This window comes from Centruroides sculpturatus, unplaced genomic scaffold (assembly GCF_000671375.1).
Source record: "Centruroides sculpturatus isolate CEXI.00-Female unplaced genomic scaffold, Cexi_2.0 scaffold12, whole genome shotgun sequence".
Classification (NCBI taxonomy): Eukaryota; Metazoa; Arthropoda; class Arachnida; order Scorpiones; family Buthidae; genus Centruroides; species Centruroides sculpturatus.
The window spans coordinates 738680-751987 of NW_019384438.1; the positions used below are offsets into that span (position 1 = coordinate 738680).

Below are 13308 nucleotides of genomic sequence, written 5' to 3' on the forward strand. Positions count from 1 at the left end.
TATTTGTATTATTTTAATTTGTTAATAAAAATCAATTATTTACAAATTTTCTTTTCAAAATAAAATCTTAGAATTTCAAACATTGTGGTATGTCTTAGAATTGAAGAAATACTATGATTATCATAAATTGCTGGATATACATAATTATTATGGTAAATGGAAGAAACAAAAAAAACATGCTTTGATAATATAAAGTGACTAGACTAAAACTGCATCTTAATTGTAATGTATCAATCTTATATCATGTTAAAATCAGTCTTTTGCCAGAAAAATTGATCATGTTAAAAATAAAGAGGACAAACAGAATATGAATATTCTGTGGAATTTGTCCTCAGACAAACAGAATTTTAATATTCTGTTTGTCCTCTAGAATGGAAATTCTGCATAAAAAGATATTGAATGTCATAAAATGGTTGAAAATAGTCTACAATGATGCAATCAATTGTTCAGTAAGAATTAACAAGATATCTCCTTTTCTTTTATTAATAAATTTAGAATAAATATACTTATTCCATATAGAAATCAAAATATTGATAGATGATATCCTAAAGAATGGGGATCACCACCACACTGTCTACAAATTACATAATTCTATTTTTATATTTTACAACTACCATCCCATTCCCTATTACTCTGCTGCACATAAGAAATTATATAATGCATATTCTTAATTATACCATAGCTTATAAAGAATAAACAAGCCTTTCCACTTTTCTCCTTCATATGAAAGTTTTGTCACCACTGTAGTACAGAAGAAAGCTGCTAAGGTGGCATTACTTATGAATACTAAAACACCATAATGATGAAAAAAGTGATGTTTGAAGTCCTGAAACAATAACTTATTGCAATGTTAATTGCTTTGATTTAATAATAAATATATTTTGGTCAATTTTTATGTAAACTTCCTGCCTGTTATAGGTACTGAAAAAGATACCAAATAAATTCAGAAAGTTATGGTTTAAACATTATATTCAAACTTCTTTTTATGACATACTCCAAAAAATTAAAGAAATTACATATTAACACAATGATTTGTATTTTATTTCTGTTTATATACATTACAATAATAATGATTTAATATTACTTTAATTACATACTTTTATAAATTTCTTGATTGGGCAATATGCTTACCCTTTCCAGATATTTTAATTCTGCAACCATGCTTATCTGTCAGGTTAAATATGTAATTTTGAATATAAGGCCAATAAGGCCTTATATTCAAAATTACATATTTAACCTGACAGATAAGCATGGTTGCAGAATTTTCCCAAATTTTCTCCAGTATTATATTAATTAATATTGAGATTATATTATATTAATATTGAGATTTTCCCAGTATTAGACTGGCCAGTTTACTGATATGATTACCCAGCCTTGCAAAATTGGATTTTTTTGTAGGTGTGGTAAAAACAACTCACACAATGTTTTTGATATTTGTGGGTAGTGTAAGTGACCTGTAGCTTCACATGTTGCATATTCAACTCTTCTTAAAAGAACAACAACCTTTGACTTTGGATAGCTTAATCCAGCTCAGTCTTTTCCATTGATGAGGGTCAGTAAAAGAGAGGTGGACTGTGGTGCAGAGATAGTTCATAAGCATGTTTCACAGTCAACCTTTTCTTCAATAATTCTCACTATATATCCAGGAACATATGTATTACATATGTTCCTGGCATTACTAGAATGATAACCTTCAGAATATGCTCAAACAAGCATTACTACAGCTAGCTATAGTAATGCTTGTTTGAGCACATTCTGAAGGTTCTCATTCTATGCACGTCAACTCCTTCTCTAGTAATTCTTCCAGTTTATTTAGGCTTGGTGTAGTAGAAAATGAACTAAGGATGGAAGTTCTGTTGCTATTACTAGTGGTATTATCAGTATAGGTGAGTGAACTGCTTGTTCTGCTTGCTGACATCCAGACATTACAAGTTGGTTTGGTGTTGGCTGCTGGGGAAATCTTAATAATGCCAGTTGTTAATCTTCTATGTATTGATTGGATGACACTAGTGGCATTTATCTGATCATTGCTACCTGCAAGCTGTCTAACAGAACTGAAGAAATTCTCTATTCCATCCAAAGAGAATTTTCTTGTTAGAACATACTGCAATCCATTCTGCAGCAAATATTTAATGCAGTCTTTAATTTTACAGAAATCCTCCCCTATTTTATCAAATTTACAATTCTACAATGATAAATTGATAATAGGAGAGTATGCAGTGCCTCTAGTGAAGAAAAATCACAAAAGTGGTGACAAAGAATGGAATAAAGGGAAGGCTTGTTTATTCTTTGTAGGCTACGATTGTACCAAGGAATAATACATAGCATGGGTACCAAATATTACTTTATTAATTACATGTATATAACATTCCCTCTAAGCTGCAGAGATGCACACTGACTTCTATAAAGTTGTATAGGTGTTTTTATTTCCTACACACACAACCAACAATAGGATGTCTATGTACAAAACATTTATGACAACCCTAATTTCTATACACAAATAACTGTTTAAAATAAAAAAATATTTGGAATTAACATTTATAATTGCTGAAAAAGTTAAAACTGGATCATTTAAAACTGCAATAACCTTTAAATTTTATATTTACAAATTTAGTTTTCTAACATATCCATTCTCAATGAGATGTTTGGAATATTTCAAGCATCAAGTGCAGACTGAGAGCAAGGATTTAGCACTATAAAATCAATTAACGTAAAAACTCAAAATAGACAACTAAATCATTTAAGTATCCTTATGAGAATCAAACTGCATTTAACTAATGGTATGACATAAATGTAGATGATGTCTACAAAGTATGGACTTCCACAAAGATAAAACTTCAAAGAAATATAACTAACTGTAAAGTGTAAATTTATTGTTAACATTTTTTTTATGATAATGAATGTCCTTACTTATAATTATAACAATTTAAATAAACTGTACAATATTTTCATAATATTGTATGAAAATTTTTGCTCAGGTGCATTTCTGCACTGCATAGCTATAAAAAAATTAGAGGGAACATTGCATGTATAAAATACAAAGCAGTGACAAACAGTACAGTTTGCTATGCAATACTTTAAAAACAAAAATGGATCATTCTAAGGGTTGAGACCCTAACATTATTTAACATTTTTGTAAACATTCTGACACCTTTTAATACCTGCATACCCACCTATCCATATCTGCATTATGTAAATAATTTATGGTCAGCACAATGCAACTTTTTGAACTATAGCAACTAGGGAGTAATTGTTTTGTATATTATATTTTATATAAAATTTTGAGTTTATTTATAACAAACAGAAATTAATGAAAGAACTAATGAGAAACATAACTGTAGAATATATTGCATAGCATAACAGAATATAATGAAAATTATAGACATCCCATTTATTACTATTATTGATTTTTGTAAAGTGTTTGATTCAGTTTATTCTGTCAGTACAACAGCTCCTCTAAAATTTCAATTTTATCATGAATACTTAGCAGGAGATCAATGTGCTTATGTTTTTATATAATGATTCTGAATTCATTCTGATAAACAGTAAGGATGGACTATTTTTCTTATCATGAAAATGAATTGAAGTAAAGTTAATAACTGACTCAGATAATCCTAGCTGTAAGAAATGTTAGTAAAAGAAATTACTAACAGAAATTAATGTCTAGTTGTTTTATTACAGTAAGAAAAAATTATTAAAAATTACAGTCCTGTCTTAAAAAGTTTTCTTTTCTTGGTTAAAGCTTCAAAAAATATTTGTGAATATTCCAAAATTTAAAATGTCCCATTCTTATGTAATGAAATAAATAATAAACATTTTTGAATAAAAAACTCAAATGTACTATATGTTTTATTAGGGTAAAAACTTGTCATTTACCACCTGCATTCAAAACATTGATTTTAAGTTATCATCACCTAGTTCATAAAAAATTTACTTAGAATGAAAAACTTCTTAATGATTAATTCTTTAAACATGAAATTGGCCAAAGGGTGAGCTTTTTCACTGGTTTTGCTATATTCCCTCATAGCCAGAGGTAAAATAAATAAGAATTAAAATAAATTTCTTGAAGCTTACAGGCAAATGACACAACTTTCTTCTATATAGCTCTTCAGATCATGAAGGCATAACACACATCTGAAATACTTTCAGCCATATGCTTAAAGAACACCTTAAATTATGTCTCTCCCATAACAGAAACTTAAGTTTTATTAAGATAACTATAGAAACTTAAGATTTATATTAAACTTTATTTTTGTTTTTCTACAAACATGATCAATTGATTAGTTATGCAACACACTAACACACAAAAACTATAGGCCAGTATGAAGAACAGAGAACAATGCTCCAACATGTTTACCCACTGTAAATTATGAGCTCTTGATTGGATTCAAACTGGACTCTCAGTAAGATGATGTGTTACTGCAATGAGATGATTAAATCATGCGGAGACTAAAACTTAACAATTTTGTATTACTGTATATATATTTATATTTCAGTTAACTTTGCATCATTTCTACTTCAAATTTAATATTTCCAAAATCTTAATATATTTGAATTATATGAAAATAAGTGCAATTGTGCTTAAGTTAGAAAATATTTAAAAGTAAATAAAATTCATAAATGACAAATTTTGAAAATTTATTTCCTACATTAACCTTATTTATAAGAAAATGGTTTATGATGGCATTTACAATTCAGGTCCCAATTTTAAATGTGTTCACCAACAAAACTTATCATATGGACATATGTATATAAGATATAATAATTATTTAATGTGAAAATTATTTTTATTAAATAATTATATTAATTTAATAATGTCTTATTTTCAATAAACATGAACCATTCCATACAAAAATGTCCAAAACAAAATGTATGTGAATATGCCACCAAACAAACCACTGCTCAGCAAGGCACTTCGGCTTCGAAAATATTTCTTCCATTCCATTCCAGCTTTCATTAGAAACATTAACCACAATCCTATTGCCATAACAAAATAAAAGATGAAACCGTAGAGCGCAGTCAGCCCCAGCAGTCCAGCAGTGCAACCGGAGAGAGCGGACATGGAGGTCCGACAGTATTCGAGGATGGCAGCATTGTGACGCACTGCCACGTCGCTGTATGCAATAACTTCCCCAGACTTTTCCTTCCGCAGTCTCATCTTACCTATTCCAACAGACATGATTGCACCTGAAGAAAAAAATGTATAAATTTATCACAATAACTACTATTCTGATATAATTTTTGATTTTATATTTCAAAATTTTCTGATTTTCTCAATAAAATCATTTTTTTTAATGTTTTCTGTCTTATATACTACAAACAACCTTTAACAAACTCCTATAAGAGATTTTTAGAGTAGGAATTCAAGATAATTGTTACTTAATCATCCACAAGTTTCTTTTAAATAAAGTATTTATTGTAATAAAGAAGTTTATATTTTAAAATAAATCACAAAATATCATAACTAATTATTTTTGAAACAAGATAAAATTCAATACAAATTAATATGAGCTCTGTAACAGATTTATAAAATTAAAGTTCAAAATAACTTTACTGAAAAAATTTTGATTAAATTATATATGGCAGCTCTATGTTATATACAATTCAATAAACATCTGCACAAAATCAAATTATTATCTTTTTATTAACGTAAAGCAATAATTCTCAATCTGAATGCTAAATACAGATGTACAAATATTTATTTCTGCCAAAATTTTCCAGTTCCTCTAATTTTACTCTTTGCCTGTTTTCTACTAGGTTTATCCAACAAACTTCCATCTCTTATATCCCCGGCCATTTGATCTTCGCTATCTTGAGCCTGCGCCTTTAACGATTTCTTAATATTCGTAACTTCGGTCTCGATCTGCTGCTTCAGCTTGACGTGTCCGTCCTTCAGAGCGTTGGCCTTCGTTATCTGAGTCTCAATGTTGCTCAGCACCATCTCGCAACCATCGCACCACTCCTGCAAGACGGCCACCACCGAATCTATATCGTCGGCACGGATATCCCTTCCGATGGTGTAGTCTATTTCCAGCTGATTGTTCTTCTGGTCTAATTTGCCGCTGACCACATCCGCATAGATGACTTCAATGATTAGATCTTCCAACTCGCGCAAATTTTTTAAGTCTAGCTCTTTTAGAAGGGTCGAATAAGGAATGCATTTAGATTTAGTAGCAAGAGACACTATTGTCAAGTGTCTCAACTTGGCCACCATAGAAGGAGTGAGAGGTGGAAGATGGGCGGCATTTTCTAGATAATTAGAATAAGTTCCATAAGCAAACAAGTTTAGAAGCTGATAATAAGCATCATCGGGTCCTCCTTTGAGCTCTTGAATGGATGGAAGATCGAGCAATTCTCCAAACACGTATATGGAGGGCGCTTCCAATACCTGACGTATCAACTCGACAGCGGATGATCCTTTTAACTTTGCAAGCATCAGATATTGTTCTAATAACGCAGACTGATTAGTTGGCGTCACTTTCTCGGCCATCGTTTATCTTCGGAGCGACAAAAACGAAATCAACGAACTAGCTTTACCATTCATTAATACAGTAAAACTAAATAGCAAATATTCTCATCCGCCTATAGGGGGCGCATCTCAGTTAACAAAAATTTCTTGGTAATATTAGTTTTTTTAATAATTAAACTGCACGATTAACTACCTAATTAACAGGATTTAACAAATTAATTTATTTAGTTAACAAATAATAAATTATTTACCTTAATTTAAACAAGTTTTTAAAACACGATAACAATCTCGTCGCAATCGTGGTTAGTCGAGATTCGTTAACGTTGAAGTGTTGCCAGAACGTGATAGAAAATAAATTTTTTTGTTTTTTCGTTTATGAAAAACAACTCAATTCCGTGTTGCATTACAGTATTTTGATTATCTGTTCAACCGCTTTCAGTTGTGTAAAAAAACCAGAAAAATAATCGTCATTCATTTAAAAATCAAATTAGGTCTCTTAATTATAAAAATATTTTATTTTATGAATAGGACATATTTAAAAAAAAATTATTAATATATTTTCCTCCATTTTACCATTTTTCAACATTAATTAACTTATATATCGACAAAAAATATCCAAACCGTTTATTCTCGTATAATTTTACGAAAATACATAAATGTAATTTAAATACAAACGCATTTGTAATAATTAATTATTAAGCAAGACGTACTTTTTTCTGTCCTGTGGGCACTAAGAGGGCCTCTTATAGCAGGCCCATTATGGGTTCAACCAGGCCTACAATGGAGCGACCGGGTGGTGAGGGACGGGGCCCGATATATTCGAACGGATCACTCTCGAAAAATTCCTGGGGATTCCTTGACCCGTCTGGATTCAATCCCGGGTCCCCCAGAGAGGTAGGCTGCCACCTTGATCGTTCGGCCATCCGGCCATCGAGACGTACTGTACTGTACATCATGTAATAGACCGCGGGATTCCGGATTAAGACAGGTGTTTTATAATTCAATACTTATAAAAGTTTATATAAGGCTTATTTACTTTCAGTTTTATTTTATTTTATATTAATTAAGAAGCAAATTAAAGTGTAAGCTAACTTTAAGAAAAAAATTCAATTGCCTTTCAATAAAAAAAATTTATATTTTAGAAAAATAAAAATAAATATATGGTTGAACCTGTAATAACGATCATCTCTAAATAAAGTCCATTATATATATATATATTTTTTTTGTGAGGCTCTGAACAGATTCGAATCCTCACACACTTTCATTTGGAATTATCTTGGAAAGGATAGGAAGACCCAGAGACCTCTGCCAACTTAGAAAATCTAAGATCGTAGAAATCTTGTTTCTTTCGTGTCAAATAAAAGGTTTCTTGTAACCGTAGAGTCTGTCTCAGTGCCGATCTCTCACATACGACCATTCGCGATTCCTCGACCCTCTTGATATTTCCATCTCTGTTGGAACCTTACATTTTTGTTGGTGGCCATTCTTCACAGGTTTGATTGTAATACATTTTTTTTAAAGATAGTAAATTCCAGACAACATAGTATTCTTTTATAAAAGAGCCTTACTGCTCAATATCATAAATCTACCATTGGTTATAATAATGGAAAAGTTAATTATGGGAATGCATTCGAGGAAAACGGATGACGAAACCCGAGTATAATCATTGAGTATCATTATGTTTTTGTTTTGGCACGAGTCTTGTTTTTGTTAACCAGTAAAATTCCTATAGCTGGTCTCGGGGCGATTGTTAACAGTGGCGTACCGTGGGTGTCAGCCGCCCGGGGCGGAGGAAAATTTCGCCCCCCTTTATATAGGTATTTCAATTTAAAAGACCAAAATTCAGTTTCGTCACAGAACAAGCAATGAAAAATTCGGTGGTAGTGCAGCGACCTGTTTAAAATAGTTCTATCGTACAACAACAACAAAAAAAAATCTACAGAACGATAGCACTATCGTAGGCGCGATGCAAGTACAGTATAGATTTTTCAAATTTTTACAAGATATTATTATTATTTATTGTGAAATTTTGCCGTCCACTAAAAGATAATTTTGCCGCCTCCTAAAAAGTGCCGCCCGGGGCGGGCCGCCCCTGCCGCCCCCACTACGGTACGCCACTGATTGTTAACTCATTAGCTTACTCTTTTTCTAAATTAAGAGAGATTATCCAAGAATAAGAGGACAAAATACGTATGTCTAAAAACGAACCGAATTTGAGTTATGCCCATGTAATAAGAATGAAAAACGTTTACACATCGTTATTAGGTGACATATTGAGTAAATGATTTTCTGTTTGTCAAGAATTATCGAACTTAAATTTTCAATAATTCCTGGAAGGTTTCCTTGCATTATCGAATTAGATGCCTGAAATGTAATTTTGAAAATAACAATACAAGAACGTTATAAAATCAGAAGTTTAAATCTGCAATATTTTGATTTGAAATTTTGCATGAATTTTTTTAAACAATATTTAATAATTTTGTGTGTTTCGTGTTAGCACACTTTTCCAAAAGACGGACTTATCATACTGGATTATCCACCAAACAGAATGACCTTGAAACACGACTTTTTTATATATTTGTTTTTCGATATGCTTTTCGAACATAATAGGTTATCTACAGTTTTAATACATAGATGCGCTTTACAATGGCGTAGCGTAGTGAGGGCGGCACTTTTAGGGGGCGGGAAAATTTCATAATAAATAATAATAATATAAATTTGAACCATTTCATTTCATATTTTTGTCGCACCCACGATTCGGACCGATTGAAATGAGCACGGAATTTTTCATTACTTATTCTGTGACGAAACTGAATTTTAGTCTTTTAAATTGAGATACCTAAATACGGGGGCGGCGAATTTTCCTCCGCCTCGGGCGGCTGACACCCACGCTACGTCACTGGCTCTTTAGCACGTTCCACTATAGTAGGGAAGTGCTTATGTTAAGACTTTTGTGTGTCTGTCAGGCGTTGTGTTCCGTTCAATCCATTCATTGCGCATATTCACGCGCACGCGCAAAAGAAAACTAGATGTTTTCGTTTACAGTCACTGTAAGCTATAGTAAAAACTACGCGGTTCCTGTGGAATCTATAATCCCTTACTGCATATTCAGTGGAAAATTCTTCTGAACAACTACTTGATTCCAAAAATTTATAAAATTTATTTTAAACAAAATTAATATTTGATTCGCTTTTGTGGAGCGTGCTATCAGATCGGCTTCACCAAGCTTGTTTAAGATTTTCAGGCATATGCACACACATCATTAATTTTACAATAAAATTCTCAACATATATAGGCCTACACATTCGCGTCAAAAATCCACCAAATGAGGACATTTTAACCAGAACACAAAAACTTGAAAATTGTACTATTCGATACAACATCCAGAATAGTTCTAGTTCAAGTGTTCAGATCAGAGGCCGGTCAAGGTGGTAGCTTACCGCTCTGAGTGACTCGAGATCGAAACTAGATGGGTCAAGGAATCCCCAGGAATTTTTCGGTGGGTGGTCCGTTCGGATATGTCGGACCCCCATCCCTCACCACCCGGTCGCCCCATTGTGGGCCTGGACGAACCCATAATGTCCCTGCTTTAAGAGGCTCTCTTAGTGCCCACAGGGCGGAAAGAGTAAAAAGAAAAGTTCCAGTGTTCAATAGTTTTATCCGTTTGGCCAGTGGTGGGCGCAAACCCCCGAATGAAAATGAAAAAAGACATTCTATGCTATATTATTTTGGCGATTCTATATTAGAGCATTTGGTCTAATATAGCATCGCCCAAAAACGAATATTTGCGAGAGAATTATAAAAATGCTCCTGCAATTTTTTGTGCTGATATTCAGAAACGTAACTGAATGAGGCAAGGAAGGGCACATGCCCGGGCACCGACTTTAAGAGCTCCAAAATAAGTCTGTAGATTTAAATATTTAAAGAACTTTTTGTAATTAATGTTGAATGACGAGCGCCAAAACTATTCGGTACGATTTTGTTGTCATTATTAGATTTTGTTATTCATCATTGAATAATGAGAAATACCTTTGTTGATTTACTACGATACGATAGCATAAAATTTGAAAGATTTCTGAAATGTGTAGATGAATACAGAGATGATGAAGTAATCGGCTTTATTACTATAGTAGCATTAAGTGAAAACGAATATGATTTAGATTGTACACAAAATATCATGTGACTTGACCAAATTGTTCGGGTCGCTTGCCTATAGGAGTGACAATGTTACTACTTCGTTTCTGCTAATCGCTAGAGCAGCGAGCCGAATTTGCCACAAGTAACATTTACTTTACGATATGCTCCAGGCCTTATTCTAAAAGTCTTATTTCCTTCTGCACAAATATCAATTCTGTTTAGCCAAGTCAAACGTTAATAATCTATTCTAAAAGACATAAATGAAAAATAAGGACAATAACACAAATCTTATATTTTATAAATATTTATTAATTTCAATCACAGTTCAATCTCGATCGTTAGATATGAGCACTTTCCACTGTGCGCCTTCATGTGATTGTGATGTTTCTAGGGATTTTTAGATTCAAACCCCACTCCCGTGACACCAATTTGTGAGCGCCGGGGAGGTTGGGAAGTCCTCTCCTTCCGGCCACAGGTCGGATGACCTACTTTCTTGTCAAGGATGGCGTTTCGTTCAGTTACGCGTTACGCGAGTGGAGGAGAGTCGGAGGGGTCGACGATAAGACGTTGGCAAAGTCGAGTAACGACACCATTTAAAAAACAAAACAAGAGTTTATTAAACTAACTAAATAAATAAAATCTTACAAAACTCCTTAGATTTTGCGGATAAGAGAGAGAGTTTACAATAACAAGCGTTCATACCTCTTTACATATACTAGTAGGATATTTTCCCGTAATGTCGTCCTTTATGGATTCTGATCGGTGACACAAGTGTAGGTCTGCGATGGAGAAGGCGATGTCTGACTTCGACGTTCGGCGATTCCCCCGTGTCGGGCTTTTATACCTTTTTCGGTGGGAAAATTCGTCAGGTGACCATTTGTTTTAGCAGGTGTGAGGTTAAAGGTGGTGATCGAATGACAACAATATGACGAATTTTGCCTGTAAGTGTAAACTATGCACGGTTTGATCGTGAGAATGTTTATAGTTAAACCGAAAGAGTTATAAATTTCTCATGCACTTTATATTTCGTTTTTGTAGGTCCAAACTACTTTAGTTAAAGGAATTTTTATTTAAATTTATTAAAATTTTAAAGGGTTACTTTCTTTTATGAAATTATATGCACTTCGAATTTCACATGATACATAGGTAGCCCTCCTACAACGCGGCAGATACGTTCCTTGAAAATACCGCGTTGTGGGAAATCGCGTTATAGGAGACACCGACTTAATACAAAAACTGGGATTCGGTTCTAAAAAGAGAAAAACTTGGCGTTTGAACGGCGTTTTTTGAATTTTTCAAACCAGCCATTGGTAGCCACTGGTTTCATCAGCTGACGACTGTCCCATTTGTTTTAAATAATCAAATATTTTTAAGGCTTTGTGTTTAAGTGCAGTTTTATTTAAAGGCAACAGTTTCTTGTTCATATCTTCTACCCACAATATTAACGATTGTTCCATTTTTTCCATTATAGTTGCTCTCGGACGAGCAACATTTTTCGCAAGAATAGATGATCTGGATGAGACCAAATTTCTGATCTTTTCTCTAGACCGAATCGTCGACTCATTTAAATTAAAATGCCTACCGATATCAGCTATCCGATCTTGATTTTTAATTTGATCCAAAATTTCTATCTTTGAAGAATTATAAATTTCCTTTGTAACGACGGTCCTTTCTTTTCATTCGGCATTGTTATGGCTAAAATTTTTTCAATCAGTTTTGTGGACGGTAAAAATCGCAAAAAATAACTTCATTTCACTGTGTTGTTAAAAATATACACCCAATAGAAGTTTATACTGTATATTGGACCATTTTACGGTCCCCACCTATTGAAAGAGTATAAATGATCGAAAATTTAGTGATATATTTGAGTGTTTACGGTAACTGATGCACATCTGTCTAGAAACCAGTCTTCCCCTGAAACTTTCAAGGGAATAACATGCCAACGTACAAACAGCTGTTTTCAAAGACTTTTAGCTCTGTATGCCGAACTGCGGCTCGTATCACGTGATCCGTTGCGATTTTTCTGTTATGTGAAGATAATTCGTTTCTAAATACCGTAAACCGTGTTGTAAGAAAATTTCCGCATTTTTCCAACCGCGTTGGAGCGAAAACGCGTTGTAAAGGTACCGCGTTGTAGGAGGCCTACCTGTATTTTACTATACAATAAGTTCTCTGTGGTTGTGGATTATAGTTTAAATGATAATATTGATGTTGCTACTGCTTATAAATGTGTATTGCATATGGCGACTTCTATTAACATTTCTTCCAACTCTTTTTTCATGGGCCAAATAAATTATACAGTAAAATTTGTGCAAACAAAAATCGCAGAGTAATGAGTATTTTTTTCGGTTCACCAGGTTTTAAACAAGCATGTTTTTTAACATTGAAAATCGCCCTGTTCCAAAGAATGTTTTCATTTAAGCTGGTATCCTTTTTATTCGGGTTCCGTTCTGGACAGCTTCTACCATACGCTGTTTAATTTAGGTGAATACAGTACTTATAAAACCCAGAATCGGAAAACAGTAGGCACTAAACACTAAGATCATCATTAACCAGTACAGCACGTACCTAAAAAAGCGAACGATGACCGTCTCTTCCACGAGATCCTTCACCATATCCATCACCCGGATGGTGCTGCCCTGGTTAAGCTTCCGCTCAACCATTTCACCCGCAACTGGATCTCTCGCCACAACATCATTATC

General features: G+C 33.2%; 1 protein-coding gene across 1 annotated transcript; it reads right to left on the reverse strand.

Moving 5' to 3' along the window:
• Positions 1 to 5625: 5625 nt before the first annotated feature.
• Positions 5626 to 6674, reverse strand: LOC111620025 (COP9 signalosome complex subunit 7b-like). The gene has a single exon (XM_023361869.1). The coding sequence runs from the start codon at positions 6488 to 6490 to the stop codon at positions 5699 to 5701; it is 792 nt and encodes a 263-aa protein (XP_023217637.1). The 5' UTR covers positions 6491 to 6674; the 3' UTR covers positions 5626 to 5698.
• Between the last annotated feature and the right edge of the window lie 6634 nt (positions 6675 to 13308).

Bases quoted from the DNA above. Each gene is read 5' to 3' on its own strand.
- LOC111620025 (XM_023361869.1), bottom strand. From the start codon at position 6,490: ATGGCCGAGAAAGTGACGCCAACTAATCAGTCTGCGTTATTAGAACAA.